The 16018-nt window shown below is 46.3% G+C and overlaps 1 protein-coding gene across 1 annotated transcript in view; it reads left to right on the plus strand.

Annotated features, from left to right (window-relative positions):
* Positions 1-2995: 2995 nt before the first annotated feature.
* RORA (RAR related orphan receptor A) overlaps positions 2996-16018 on the plus strand; it is an 806543-nt gene continuing 793520 nt past the window's right edge. The window contains exon 1 of the mRNA XM_052646480.1: positions 2996-3161. Coding sequence (XP_052502440.1) covers positions 2996-3161 — 166 coding nt within the window. The remainder of the gene's footprint in view (positions 3162-16018) is intronic.

Consider the following 16018-nt stretch of genomic DNA (forward strand, 5'->3'; position numbering starts at 1 on the left):
CTTGGCAATGTTTTCTGGGATGGATTAGAATAGTTAAAAGAACGAAGGCCAGTTATTTGGAAGGTTATGGTTTAGGCGAGCGATAATGTCTGGAACTGGAGTGATATGGTAGCCAAAGATAGGAAGGGCAGATATCACAGAGTTAGAATTGAAAGCACCTGGCAAGTCTGCTAGGCTGTGGAAAGTGAAGGGCAGAAGTGAGAGAGGGGAGTCACAGCCAACTCTCCAGGTTCCCCGTAATGACCTTGGAATAAGAAAAACATAGAGTCATCATGGTGGGGGGAGCCTGTGATGAAAAAGGAGGTAGGGGAGTTCTGGTGAGTTTGGTGAGGGCAAGAGGAGTCTGCAAAGAATGGTTTTTAGGCTTTTCTCTTCTACAAAGCATAGGTTTTTCTAAGCCATTGTCTCAACTCAGTAGTGCAAAGTAAAATAACCATTTTTAAGCAAACAGTACTGCCCTTTCTCAATGAACAGAGTCTAAGGGAAGCTGCCATCTTTCTAAATATTTGGAAAATTGTAAAGCCTTAATTAGTAATCAGGGAAGGGACATGAGGGAAGGAAAGAAATATAATCCTAATCACTGCTTCTCCAATCCAAGTAATTTACACTTTAGTAATAATGATTGACAGTCAAGTAATGTATCTAACTCACTTTTATTTTTCCCTTGAGGAAAGCACTTGTGTTCCCAATTGTTTTAAATTGCAGAAGCAGTAATTGTTTTAGGAAAGCAGGAGAACCGGCTTTTGGGAGCTGCAATTTGCCGCTGAGGGGAATATGGACTCTATCTTTAACTAAGGTCACTAGGGCCATATTCAGGACAGTTTTTCCTGGGTAGACAAATACGAGTTTACTCAAAGGAGAATAGCAAAGGAACCAATTAAAGGCCCAAGGGAATAGATTTCCCCCAAAATGTTAATAAGCTACTACTGGTAGCTAAAATGAGCCATAGATATTTTTTAAGCTGCTTGCATCCCAAATAGAATCACTGGTGAAATTTAATAGGTAAAGTTTTTTTTTTCTCCCAAATATTTGAAAATAAATATGGGCCATGGATGTGTTTTAACATACTTACTGTCCCAGAGGAACCTGTTCATTAAGCTATGCACTTTGATATATTTACTTAGAAAAGTCAAATGTGACAAGCTAGGTCAAGTGCATCAAGAACTTTATTAACAGGCTAACACTAACCTGTTATAAAAGGTGTGAACACTGCTCTGGAAATCTGTGCTTTGATGTATGGGGAAACCCACAAATCTGATTTGAGGGGCAGGGAGGAGACAATCATGGCATTGTTTGTAGGCGCCAACAGACAGCCAAAAGCCAGGGTTCCTTGCAGAGACTGGATTAAGGTATCAAAACTGTTCACATTTCAGTTACATCACTCCGGAGAGTGGACCACAGGTTTTGCTGATTAACACACAGACCATGGCAAATAGCATTGTGTATCTGAAATCAGACCAAGATCAGTAACGGTAACACAAACCATGTGTGAAGTTGGGCATATGGCGGTTCCTCTTAGGCTATTATCTAACTAGGTTTTTTTTCCTTTTATCTTTGAAAAGTCTTTTCTTCCAAACCAGAAAGTTAGCAAAAAGCAAAATGTTCCTCGATGCCCTCCCCACCCCACCCCCTAAATACACATATTTATGTCACCTTCTGGTATTTAACAATATTTTTTGTTGTCAAAATTTGTAAATCTTCTGAAAGAAAGGTGGGGGTATGTGTTAAAAATGTACTGATTTCATCATTGTCTCCACAGGCAATAGGAAATGGTGGATTGAGTATTGAGACAAGAAAATCAAGCTACTACCACCTGAATATTTTCCACTCATCCAATTTGTACTGTTCCTTCATACTGGAGCTTGGGATCAAAGTAACACTGCTGCAGTTCTTTGCCACCCTTGGGTTTCATTCAGCACCTACTATGTGCTGGGGAGTTTCAGTGAAAGCTGGGTGTGCAAGAATGATGCCTACAATGATGCGACTTATTAAAAGCTGTTAATTATCTGAATTTTATCATCCAGATGTTATTAACGCCTCTCTAGTATATATTTCATGGATGAGACCGTACATTTAATAGCAGTAGTACCATGGGAATTGACAATTAGCAGCTACGAATGAACTAGATGCAGTGTGGCATATTTCATCCAGCTTAGATAGTCATCTACCAAACAGGCCAAAGTTTTCTCCAGTAGAAATTGCCCTGCCAAGTGGTTTCTGGACCCTTCTCGGAGAAAACAGCTAAGGAGCTGAAAGCGACCTCTTCCAACCATATCAGAAATTGGCTCTTCGTGGCAATTCTAAACTCACACAGTTACATCAAAGCGATACGGGAAACCCACTGGACGTCCCATCCCAAAGTAAAAAGTGCCACACCCTCAGTTCCCCCAGCGCAGGTCGAATTCCTTTTCAGTATCTCCTCAGTCCTGGGCTGGGCTGGCGGGGAGCTACCTGCGAGTCCCCCACGTGGATAACCGGATTTGTCTCTTCCCAGGCTGGCTGCTGATGGGGACGAGTTCTGCTCCCGAGAGAGTCCCAGAAGTAGGTACAGAATCAATCTCACGAATCTTAATTGCTGCCCCTGGGCCGAGGAAAGGGGAGGATTGGGGCACGGGAGGCTCTCCCTTCCTCCTCCACTCTTTTCCCCACCTCCCAAAATTGGCAGCCAGTCCGCGGCTCTCGGTCTGGGGTCTGGAGGGTGGGGAATGTGGGTGTGGGGGCCGGCTGGAGAAGCTCTCGCTAGCGCTGCCTGTGGCCAGACCCGCCTCCCATCCCCTCTCGGGCGCACACTCACGTCCACCCAGACACACTCCGCGCGCTCCCTTGCGCTCTCGCTCGCCCGCCCGCCGCCGCCTGCTCTCTCCCTTTTGCTCTCCCCGGTCTCCTTCTCCCTTTTTTTTTTTTTTTTTTGGTACCATAGAGTTGCTCTGAAAACAGAAGATAGAGGGAGTCTCGGAGCTCGCCATCTCCAGCGATCTCTACATTGGGAAAAAACATGGAGTCAGCTCCGGCAGCCCCCGACCCCGCCGCCAGCGAGCCGGGCAGCAGCGGCTCGGACGCGGCCGCCGGCTCCAGGGAGACCCCGCTGAACCAGGAATGCGCCCGCAAGAGCGAGCCGCCCGCCCCGGTGCGCAGACAGAGCTATTCCAGCACCAGCAGAGGTAGGAGGCTGTGAGAGGGGCTGAGGAGGGGGCGGCGGGAGCCCCGGCGCGGAGCGGGGGGCGGCCGGGAGCGGGCGCCCGGGGCGCGGGGTCGGGGGCCGCGCGCTAGCTGGCCGCGGCGTCCGGAGCTCGGAGCACCCCCTTCCCCTCCCCCCTCCGCCCCCCAGAAATGTTGCAAACTTTTGCAGCCCGTTCTCGGGTTGCGGGAGGAGAGGGGGGCGGGGGAGGCGGCAGGAGGGTTGACAGCCGGCGGGCTCACCCCCCGGCTTTGATTTTTTTCTGCAAAGAGAGGAAGAAAGCCGCGTTGCTCAAATTAAATACTCTCCCCCAAAATACGGAGGACCGGAGAGTGGGGGCCCGGGAAAGAAACTTTTAAAGCGGCAGTGTCCTTTTAAGACCGGGGAAAAAATCCTTTTGATGGCCATCCTCCTCCCCTTTTACCTTTTCTCCTCTTGACAGTTTCGGCCCGGGAAGCCTGGGACGTGGTGGGCTTTCGGCCCCCCGCAGAGGTGAAAGGGGCGTTAGAAGTGAGAGATCAGGGCAGCCCCCCCGCCTCCCGGGGTAGGAAGGGAGCGCTTCTGGACTTGGGGCGGGGGAGCGACGTGGGTACCTTTCCTGGAGCACAGCCGTGGATTTGGGATTTGGAGATAGGGCTGGGGGGAGCGGGGTGCGGGCGCGTGAGGTGCTCGCCAAGTTGTCTGGCGGGCGCCGCGAGGGGAGGTGCGCAAGTTTGCAGACCCGGGGTTCGCAGCCCGGCGCCCAGGCTGGCGGGGGGCGTGTGCGCGTCAGCGCGCCCGGGGCGGCGGCGGCGGTCCTGTGGGGCGCTCCACGCGCATTCGGAGTGAGCGTCTGCAAAAGCAAACAAGCAGAAAAAGAAAGATCGCAAGGCACCCAAACTTATTTCAGCCCTGGGAAATCCTTCCCTCACCAAGCGTTTCTGCAAGAACCGGGGAATGGTCAGTGCGAGTTGAATGCTTGTTGGATAGTGCGATCGATGCCCGCCCCCCCCGGGGGGGCAATTTTTTACACACTTCATTTGTAGGATCTGTGTGCGTGTGTCTGTTTGGGGGGGGGGGTGGCGGCTCCATGACCCCTCCTTGCTTTTTTTCTAATTAAAGTGGAGTGTTGGGAAAAGCTCACCCTCTTTCCTCTTTCTTAAAGGTATGGGAACCTGATGTGGGTTTTTTCTTGAGGTGGGGGGTTATTTGAAAACGCCCAGAGTTTATAAAGAACAGGAGGAAGCTATGGCTTTAATTACTGTTGTAAATAATGTATAAATCACGCCTGTCACTCTGGAGGAAGCCAGCTCGCGCGAGCCGCCCAGGGCTGGGGGACAGAGATCTCCAGCTCCGGCTTGGGCACTGGCCCAGCGGGCCCCCTCCTCTTGTCACTCAGCTTCAGGCAGAGATAGGGAGAGCTGGAAGAGGCAAGTGGGGGCCCCAGAGCCCCTCCTTTCCTCTCAATGTTAGAGTTGGAGGTAGGAATATGGCTGATCATGTGCTGGCTGTTTTACAGTATTCCCCCCCCCCCCCCCCCGCCCCACCTTAGCCACACCCCCTGTCCAGGCGCTTTCCCATTCACGGAATTCGAGTACAGTAAAAGCCATCAGGAAGACACATGCGAAAAACATTTAATTAAAGGCGATTTCGGAAGAGCGAGCACATCAAATCGCGGTTTAAGGGAGAGGGAGGGGGCAGCGAGGGTCGGGAGTACAGGAAGGGGGATGGGGCCGGGGGCCTGGACCTGCCGCTAGCTGGGTGAGTTTGTGTGTAGAGAGCTTTTGGCTGCAAAGAGTATATTTAGACCTGAGACGGTGGATTTGGAATGCGAGCGGGTTATGTAACAGGGTTAATCAGAAACACTGGAGAAAATCCCCTTCATGTGTTTCTGAAGCTTTTTTTTTTTTTTTTGGAAGAGGGGGACATAGTATGTAGGAAGCCGCACTAATTTCTGGTTTGTGCTGCCACCCCCTCTGTCTTAGCCATCCCCCTCCCGTGTGTTATTAGCATCTTCAGGTGTCATTCTTGCCAGAAGGTGTTATTGCAAGAGATCAGGGTGGCAGGCTGCAGAACCGACTAGCAAATCCGTAACTTGCTGTTCTTGCAAATTATATAACCGATGGGGCTTTCTTGGTACCACCAGCCCCGGAGGCTCAGCAACAAGGGAAGAGGGACAGAGTGCAGATAGGATGCATCTTGTGCAACTGACCTGCTGACCCACATCCCCTTGCCCCCTAGTGGGCCACCCCCCACTCCCTCTTCTTTGAACCCACCTCTTGTCCATCCCTCCGGAGAGTTAATGGGGGGAGGGAGAGGAGGTAAGGCCCAAACACTCAACTCACATCCTGCACGCAGGCACTTGGTTATATAACAGTCTGAATGGAAAAGGAAGGTCAGAGATGGAGGCATCCTTTAGCTAACACAGCAGTAGTAATAGCTTCCAGAAATTATGTGCATTTGCAGACTTTAACCTCAGATGTACCGTCTGCTACTTGGGGATACCAATCTTTGTGCATGTGAGCTAGGAAGAAGAAGAGGGAATGTGTAAGTATGCTCAGTAGATGAGAGTGATTTGGAAATGGGAAATGTTTGGGTTTTCAGATGATGTAATGGAATTGGCAGAATATGCAAGTCGGCTCCCAGAGTGTAAGCAGCAAGAAAATTGGAGCTGGCATCCAGTATTAATGTTGCATAAATTACAATATCGGAAAGAAATTAACCTACACACTAGGTGATTACGCCTTTTTAATACTTAAAGCATACATGCACACAACGCAAAAGGAAAAGCAAACACCATCACCTTAAAATCAGCATTTTCAGCCTCAAGGAGGGTTGAGTGGAGTCCTTGGCCTTGGGTGAAGAGAGCCGCTTTCTGATCTGGGGGATGCTTTCCTGGGAGGTAGCGGGGTTAGCTTCCAGGCAGCCAGTGTTTGCAGTCTGCAGAGACTGTGGTCAGGATTCTCATGACATTGAGGTGACCTCATGAGACATTACCTAGGTAGACTTGAAGCTATTGCTGGATTCCAAACTCCTGGGAATCCACGGGTGAATGGACCATGCACTGTTAGTGCCTGCACTTCCAAAATCAAATATGTGACTTTATAATCTGAAAGACGGCCTCCCTTTCTTTTTACAGCGGGGCAGGGTATGTTAGCGTTTTCAGCAGAACTGTTCTGTTTTCTGGGTGTTTTTAATGATGGCTGTTGTTCAGCCCCATCTTTTCAGCCCAATGAAAGGGAAGAAAGGCAGAAGACAACATGGGAAGTAAGAATGAGGCGGAAGAGCCACAGCAACTCTTTAATTTAACAAGGCTTTCAGGGACTTCAGGGAGCCCTGAGCATTGTGACATAACTGTTGTTAAAAAGCCTCTTCCAGAATCTCGTTAGTATATGCATGCCAGAAGTTTACACATTCTACCTCCCGAAAGTTATCCTCAGGGGGCTGTGTGCCACACCGTTGGCCTGGAACACCGGCGCTGCAAGTGGATGCTTGATAGGGCCGGCGGACCTAAGGGAAAAATCGAAGCCAGAAGATGGGATTAACACTGAAAAGCTCAGTTGGGTTGAGATCGAACCCCCTGGAAGCTGAGCTTAGATTGACTTAAAATCAGTTAACAAGTTTAGTTGTAGCCCTGAGGACTTCTAGACCCACAGGAATCTTTGCCTCTCTAAGTACTTCTCCACAATTCACCACTTCAGTCTTGGCTGATTCACTTTCTGGTTGGTGCTCTTGCCTGGCAATTTCGAGCGTTTTCTAGAGATTGATTCTCAGATGAGCTTTTCTTACGTGGACCTGGCTCTCCCCAGTGAACAAATGATGCCCTGTAGTTTGAAAGAGCTACTGGCTGGGATAAAATTCTGTGCCAGGGGGATGGAATAATTATTTTTTAAACTAAGGGACTTTCATTTTCCAGTAAATTGCTCATAAAAACATTTATAATTATACCCTTTAAAAATGTAATAGAATAATTTTAGAAAATGCATTTGAGGATGATTATGAAAACCTTTTCTGTTGCTTCCCCTTTCTTTCTTAAAAAGAATTGAATTATTAATCCAGAAGTCAAATCCTGAGTGGCTAAAAACATTTACAACAGACATTTTTTTTTTTTAATGTTAGTCACCTGCTGGAATTTTCCAAAATCTTCTGGTGTTAGGAGGAGCCCTTGGCTTTAGAAAACATCTCTGTTTCTGAAACTGAATTATGGAGGCTGCAGGGACGGACCCCCCTCACCAAGAGACATTAAGCTTGTGTTCTCAAGTCGGTAGAGCTGGGGGGTACAGTGCATACTGCTGTTTCTACACCAGACTCCTAAGAGGGATGTAGGGAGGTACGGCAATGTTAATTGGAATATATAGTGCCTCCAGATGCAGATATTCTGAAGGTCTTTGATGACAGCTGAATCATTTTTGAAAGCAAACTGACTCCTGTCCAGAGCTAGCCTTTGGACTGTGAATCAGGCAGACCCAGGTGTTCTTCTCCCTGAGCCGTACTCTTTGTCATTTCTGAGTTAAGATGCACAGTTTTCTCCTGATTCTCCCATTCTTACCTTGAGGAAGTTGTGGTGTGATGTCGGAAGGACTGACTAAGTTGGGTGTTGCTTAGCACCCTGTTGATGGAGTGTGGTCCATTATAGCACGTACCACTTTTTCTGAAGGTGCTCTCCCCAACCCCCACCATTTTTCCAGTCTCCTTGTAAGCTCATCTATGTATTTATGTCTGTGGAAGCAAAATACTTAACTACAGTTCAGGTATCTGGGGAGAGAGTTGTAATGTGATGGCCCCACGTGCAAAATTTTTTATAGAAAATGTCACTGTTCTCAAATGTCGTATCCTCTTTGTCTTGTACAAGCCAGTGTGCAGAGACTCTGAGGTAGACAGCATCCTTCCTCCTGGAGGGGACCCCTGACCCATTCATCCCAGATTAGAGGTAGGTTCCTGTAGAGCAAGAAGAGTCTGCTTTGAAAGGCCTTCAGGTGCCAGGGAGAACACCAACCTAGAATGTGCAGTACCTTTCTGAAAATGAAGACTGTCTTCCTTGCTGAGAATTTAAGAACAACCTCCTCTCTGCTTCTGTCTCCCCAAGATGTTCTCCCTTCCATCATTTAAAATATAAAATGTTTTTTTAAATGAGGATTTGTTTTATTTTTCCCTTGGTATCTCATTCAGAAGGGCAAGTGTTGGTTTGAAATGAGCTGTTAAAATGTTCACCCATCTTATTAAGCTGTATGTTAAGAAAAATACAATTGAATCCTTGTGAATTAATGCTTGCCCAGAACTCTCCAGATAATGAGTGTTCAAGCATTGATTAAGATACAATAAACCATGATTTTTCTATAAGAGTACCAAGGCATCACTGATGAATTTGTTTTTCTGGCACAGTGAGCAGAAACATTTTTTGTCTTTTCCTTATCAAATGTGTTTGAAAGTGTGTTGGTCCCCTTTCCTGCCCTGGGAAGAACACTGGGGATGTAACTGAATCTTTCTTAGAGATTTGGGGATCCTTAGGGTACCGCAGGGTCACTGTTCTGAGGATGAGTTCTGATTGTACATTATAGAACTGTAAATGAAGACAGTGTTAGAAATTGGGCTAAATCTGTCCTGATCCTAGCTTGGAAATTGGTTTTTTTTTTTTTTTTTTTCTTTTTTGTTAAATCCTCAATATCTGTCTGTTTTGTTATTTGCCTCCCTTGTTCTCTGAGTTGCAAGTGGCAGAATAGAAATTCATGTCAGTTAGTTGATTCTGGTTAGTTGAGGTTTTTACTTTAAAATTTCAATCCAAATCTAGATGCTAATTCTTTCTCTAGCAACTGTTAAGTCATTCTCAAAAATTTAGCAAAGCTATTGTATTTACAAATAAGTTATATGCTGTATTACCATAACATTATGCAGTTTTCCCGTGTACATAGAAATATCAACTAATTTTGCTTCTTTCTTATATGTGTTGAAAGGGTTTCATCAGCCCTGAAAGTTAGGAAGTTCTAGAGTTAGAAGGAAGACTTTCAAGAATGTCAATAAAGAGCATATAGATTTCCCCAGAGGAAGCTCTCTATCCAAGCTTAGGCCTTTGTTCGCTGGACCAATGTGGTACCGCATCATCAAGAGCTGACTTTCTCAGGGCCCTCCCACCTGACTTAGTGGTTGTCTGTAGTGATCTTGTGATATCTTTGATATCCTACTGTTGAAAATTCAGCTTGGGAGTCTTGGTGTTCTTTTGTGACAGCCTTGTTGTTGTTATTACTTTGCTTTTGGAGTAAAAACATCAAGGAGATTGTCTCAAGAAACGGTTAGAAAAGTGGAGTGAGGCATAATGAAGTATAAATGTACCATAGCCCGTGGGTTAGGCAGGCTCTGTTCCAGGTCTGGCTCTTACGTGTGTGCTAATGTTAAAAGGAATTATAGGCAGCAATTCCCCTGTGTTGGTGGAAGAACATATTTTTTTCCTAACATACGTTTATGGCCTCCACTGACACATCATTATTACAAACTGTCTCTTCACATTATATGCTATGGCGCATTGGCAGTGGTGTGGCCCTGCAGTCTCCTGGTGATTGTCTTGTCCACAGAATGCGGCCTCCGAGGCACTGTCTGTAGGGCCCACAACAATGGAGAGGACAGGTTTCACACAGTCTGAGAAGTGCTAGAGACCTCCAGGCCCTCCCAGGTAGTAGCTACACCCATGCTGCTTTCCCTGGAGCTCAGAGGAATAATCAAGGTGTAGAGGATTTATAATCGCCAGCCTCCAGTCATCTCTAACAGCGTGATTGGGCATTGGAGTTTTGATCATCAATGATCGTGAAGTTTTTGAAAACAGTTAGGAAGTGCCTGCATCCGTGAACAGACCATGATAGATGAGGTTCTTCCTGGGCACCAGGAAGGGTACCACCCAGTGCAGGATTCTCACGCCTGTGAAAGAGGGAGTGCACTGTTAAAAATACCTAGCTTACTTCGGGGGAGGATTTGGCTGAATACTGATGAAGTTTATGAAATATGAATGTTGTGAAGTTGCTGTACGTAAGTGGTAGGCGTGTGTGAAAGAAGTAAGAAGCAATAAAAGAGTGTATAAATGACACTCTGAAACTTGATGGACTTGTGTACGTGACAAGAATGGTGATGTTTGGTTCTGTGCCTAATGGGGGAGAATAAACTGGCTTAAAATCTATATGTCAAACTCGATGTGGGACTAAAAATTAATACATATAGAGTCATTTGACTTATAAGCGAAGAGTGCTACTGAGGAGAAACAGGCAGGTTGCAAAGAATAGAGGTGAAACAGAATGGGGGAGAAACAGGAGGGACCAACACTTGAATTTATAATAAAGTATGGTAATCACTGTTTTAAATAATCCAGACTGTTAACGACTAGGTAGAGAATTGCTGCTAGGTAGAGAATTCGTCATAGCCCAACAAAAAGGTATTGCTGCAAATTTTAGGTTGTGCACGAGAAATCCTCTTGATCCCCAAAGCATACCTGCATGTACTGAGAAGCAGAACTGCACACATTGTAATTTTTTCTGTCTTATCCTGATTAATTGACAGCCGACTGTATGCCTCTTTCCTGAAGGTGACTTTACAATCTCCAGACACAGGCATTTCTCTCAGAAGTGGAGTGAAGGAAGGAGAACCACATGCTAAAGTGTGTTTCACTGGGTGAAGTATTTGGGAGGAGGGAAGATAAGAGTGGTGAAACAGGGGAAGGGGGTCGTGCGTACAGAGATTAAGGATGCTGCCTTTTGGGGGCTGGGGAGTGGGGGCTGCAAACCAAGGAAGGGAATCTCTAGAGGGAAGGAGACTTACGTGCAAAAGAGAATGAAATTAGCATTGACTCTGTAATGGCTGGGAACGTGCCTTTCTAATTTTAAATTATCTTTAACAAGGACGATGAACAGAGGAAAAGTTGACACTTTGAGAAGTTATGACGAACTTGTCGAGAATGCCAATTGACAAAGGCAGGTAAGGGAATACTTGGAGCAACAGAACAAGAACAGGTCTGAAGGGCAGGCCGATGTGCTTCGAGTGTGTTAAGGGAATCGGCGGGCGTGTTTATTGACTCTTCTAATTAGTTTTAAAGAAACCTGAAGAAATGGACAGAGACGGAGAAGAGATGCTCTGATGGGATGCCGCCCTTCCAGGAGCAAAGAGACCTGTATCATCCCTTAATGATCGATGCCAATCATGGGGAGGAGTGACTGCTTAAAAGTTAATGGATTTCTGAGAGTCAAATCAGAGAAGAAACAAGGGTATATTTCACAAGTTTAAAAACTTTTCAATAAACTGCATTGCTTTTCATTTTCGCTTTACAATCATAAAGCCAGTGGATGATGGTAAGAAGGCCACAGTGACGATACAGTATGTACTCCCAGGAACATGGGCATGACGAGGATAATACGTCTGAAAGGACAGGGCACCGGGAAGGGTGAACTGCCCATAACTCTCAATTGTGCAGGTAATGAAGCAGGGGGAAAGCAAGGCAAATGAAATACTTTGATCATCAAAGACGATGCTTCTTTCAGTGATCATATTGGTTGACTGATGCTGACAAGGGTGAAATTGCCGGAATTGTATTTTACCGTTTCTGGCACTCATGACCCACTTTGGATAAGCACGTTTCTACAGAAAGTGCCTCAAGATTGGTGAGCTGCTAAACTTTCTCAAGACCCCCAGGAGAATCAGTAGAACAAATGGGGTTCCCCTGAGAAGACTCTAGAAAATTCTAAAGCTTGATTTCTAATCTTGAGCGTGAGGGTGCATGTTCCTATATATGTAGGGCTCACTCACGAGACTGCCATTGGTTATGTTTTATTAGACTAAAACCTGTTAGAGGCACCAGGGGTCTTATGAACCGTCTCATCTACCCTCTCTCCCCATTTAAACTGGCTTTCACAGAGATCAGAATATGCCTGAGGCCCCATTCCTGGTAGGTAACAAGGCTATGACTAGAACGCAGATCTTCTTCCTCCCTAACAATGTTCCTTCCACTTGTATGCTGTGTCAAGATGCTCAGAAGTTCCAGCAAGTTCCTTTCCACCAGGAGATGCCCCCCTCTGAGGCTATTATAATAGATATGCGTTAACCAAGCCTTAGGTGGAGATAAGTTTGAAAGTCAGCACACTTTGTCTTGGCTGTGCATCAATAGCAGAACATTCTCAGTATTATTATTTTCAAATCCCATCGGGCATTTTTATTATTCTTTAAAAATTAGCTAGTGAGCTTGTGGCTCTTCCAGTAAAGCCATTTGGGGGCATAGTGAAAATTGTGTCTGCGTGTCCTTCTCTGATTTAATAGAAAGTAAAATAAGGGACATAGAGTGGGGCATTCTGTTCTTGGAGCTTTTAAGCTCTCTGGAGCTGGAGGAGGCAGCCAGCCCTAGCTGTGCAGTGGGGGAGGGCATTTCTCAGCAGCTGTCATCTTTCCTCAAGGCAGAGGGTTTGTCTGGGCCTTTTATGGGGATGCTCCTGAGCAAGTCTGCAAATGGAATACTATGTAGTCAGTAAAACTCACATTGTAGTGGAAGATGCTTGAGATCTTATACTTAGTGAAAAATCACAGCTTTCATAGTAGTGTGCATGGAATGAGATCATTTTTATAAAAACGTGTGTGTGTGTGTGTGTGTGTGTGTGTGTATGTTAGCATGGGCCCAAATGTACCTAAATGATGGAATGATAAAGTGGTCATCTCTGGAGAGTGGGGTTATCTATGAGCTCATCTTTCTCTGTGCCCTTTTCTATTTTCCGAGTTTCTTGCATTAATGTGTGTATTATTTTTGTAACTGGAAAAAAATAAATCTAATTTTTTTTTCAAAAAGATTGTGTGTTCTGAAACTGATGCTACTTTGAGGGAACTGATTCTGAACTTAGTATGTTGCAGAGAATTTCATGATGTTTCAAGATGAAGCAAGTTTTTTGGCCCAAAGAGCAGCACCTTTGATGGTTGTATTTAGCCAGGAAAACAAAGGTCATTCAGCTTGGATATGAAAACAAGTGTCCTCATATTGGAATTTCTTGTCCCTTTAGTGCAGTGTCTTTCATGTGTTTATTATGAGAAAAACACAATATATTGAAAGCCATTACACAGATATATCACACACATCAATAAACTTTTCATATGAATTATCCATTACCTGCAATGTTCTGTTATTTTTCCTCTATTATTTAAAGACAAAATACAAGTCCTGAGCCGCCAGATTGGTTTCACAGCCTATATGGGTGGCTTCGTGAAGTTGAAAACCCATATCCTTGGCATGAGGCTGAAGCAGGCCATGGCCTGACTGTGGGCAGGAAGGAGGGAGGGACGGAGGGAGGGAGGGAGGTTTTCCACAGTCACTGATGTGGGACTCCAAGTGTTACTTTATTATAATTTCAAGGAAGAATTGAGGGAGGGTAAATAAGGTAAATACTTGTTATTTTTAATCATTCAGGATCTTTATGCCCTTTTAGAACATGCTCATTAACATCCTCTTTCATTTAGACACGCATCTGTCTAGTCTGGTTCAGCATGTAGATTCTGGGAATCCCTTTGCTTGCAGTTTGTCATCACTGTGTACAGGCACAAGGGTGGTATTCTTTCAATCAACAAAACTTTACTGAGCACCTTCTCTGTGCCAGGCACTGTTCTAAGTAAGCTCTGGGGAAAAAACAATAAAGGGAAGTCAGAATCCCTGCCTTGCTTGATCTGAAGTTCTCCTGGTGACATCTTGGTGTAGCCCTTTGTCTGGATCGCCTTTGACCAAAGACTCGTAAGGTTTCTCTTCCACAGCTGTCTTGACCTCAACCTCTTTTACCTCTCTCTATTCCTAGTATGGCACCCCACTCCAGTACTCTTGCCTGGAAAATCCCATGGACTGAGGAGCCTGGTAGGTTGCCATCCATGGGGTCGCTAAGAGACAGACACGACTGAGTGACTTCCCTTTCACTTTTCACTTTCATGCATTGGAGAAGGAAATGGCAACCCACTCCAGTGTTCTTGCCTGGAGGATCCCAGGGACGGGGGAGCCTGGTGGGCTGCCGTCTATGGGGTCGCACACAGTCGGACACGACTGAGGCGACTTAGCATTCATAGTATGGGCTGGGGCTAAAGAATCTGCCAGCATTGCAGGAGAGCCAGGTTCGATCCCTGGGTTGGGAAGATCCCCTGGAGAAGGGAATGGCAACCCATTCCAGTTTTCTTGCCTGGAGAATCTCATGGACAGAGGAGCCCAGTGGGCTACAATCCATGGGGTTGCAAAGAGTCAGACACAACTGAGGAACTGACACTTTCACTTTCTTTTTTCACTAGTATAGGCCCTCCTCCTCCTCTTCCTCTTCTTCCCACTTCTGAGTTCCCACTTTTGGTCCAATCTCCTTGCTTCCTGAAATCCTACAGTCATTCTAGCTCCTGATAAGATTCACCCTCTCCCTCTTGTAGTTCTCTTTTACAGTGTTCAGACACATAGATGACTTTGCTCATTCGATCAACATGTCACCTCTTCCTTTGCCAGGTTTCTTTACATTGTTTTCTAGTAGTATTTCCTGGGCAAGAGTCAGGTCCTCCCAAGAAGATGAGCTCCATGGTGTATTCTTTCACACATGCTCAACACCTTGCAAAAAGTAGGTGCTCATTAATAGTGCCAATTGTTTCACACGTTGCCCTGGAAAGCTGTTTGTCATCTCAGAAGATTCAGGTCTGCACTTCCCAGCTCTATAATCACAGCTTCTACTTGCTCTTACCTCCAACTGGGTCTTGGGTTTGGACCCAGCCACCCTAGTTTGTCCCACTTCTGTTTCTCTTGGATCCACCAATCCCGCCCTCTCTTGTGGCAGGCCCAGGCCTGCTCCAGTCTTGAGCAACTCAGACCATGATGAACAGCTTACGTGGTTGTTACAGTCCTGCTGGGAGTGGGGCCCAGGTGTGCTAACTGTGTGACCTTTGGTAAGTTCCTTCACCACTCAGTCTTTTCCTTATGTCACCTGAAAACGGGATGTTAACGATGCCGGCTTCCCAAGGTGCCTGTGAAGCCCACGTGTGAGGATGCCTGGCACACATCCAGTGTCACTCTGGTGGTGGTGGAGCACATCCAGAAGCAGGGCCCCTCCGGCTACCTCTCCCCATCTCCTCCTCAGGTCTGCAGCCCCTTTTGCTTCCTGTTTCTGATTGTTTGCTCTGTGAAATTAATGAATCCCAGGACATCAAGGGCCTTTCATTTAACTACCAGTTCTCTCTCCTGGACTGGATCCTGTGCCAGTCCCTCAGTTCAGCTGCCATAGGCTAGATCCTGCCAAGTTCAGACGAAGCACTTAAGTTCAAGCCCATCAGCCACTTGTTGGGTTTCCCAGAGGTTATACGCCATGCATCACTGACTCGATGAACGCGAGTCTGAGTGAACTCCGGGAGTTGGTGATGGACAGGGAGGCCTGGCGTGCTGCGATTCTTGGGGTCACAAAGGGTCGGACACAACTGAGCGACTGAACTGACTGCAGCTGAACAAGAGGAGAGTCCCACTTCTGCCTGCTCCTCTCCCCTTTGTCCTCCCTATTCCTGTAGTACTGCTGGCTGCCCCCTCCAGCCATCGAGACTGCACCCTCCACCCCACTGTGCTTGGTGTTCTCTCGCGTCTCATTTCTCAGCACCCCATCCTTGCCTGCCCTCCCTTCCCCCGTAGTCACTTTCTCCTCCCTGCCAAAAAATCACATAGGAGAGGCCTGTCTGCAAGGGTTCCATTCAACTTGCTCTACATTAATGCTCCACTATGGTGACCCACTGCTGAGTCTTTCACTTGTAATGTAATCTAATAATTTACATGCACTTTGCAAGCAATACTCTCTGAGACTCACAACCTGCTTGAAATCACTCTGCTGTTACAGTATTTGAGCTGATGAGAGAGCA

This window comes from Budorcas taxicolor, chromosome 10 (assembly GCF_023091745.1).
Source record: "Budorcas taxicolor isolate Tak-1 chromosome 10, Takin1.1, whole genome shotgun sequence".
Taxonomy (NCBI): domain Eukaryota; kingdom Metazoa; phylum Chordata; class Mammalia; order Artiodactyla; family Bovidae; genus Budorcas; species Budorcas taxicolor.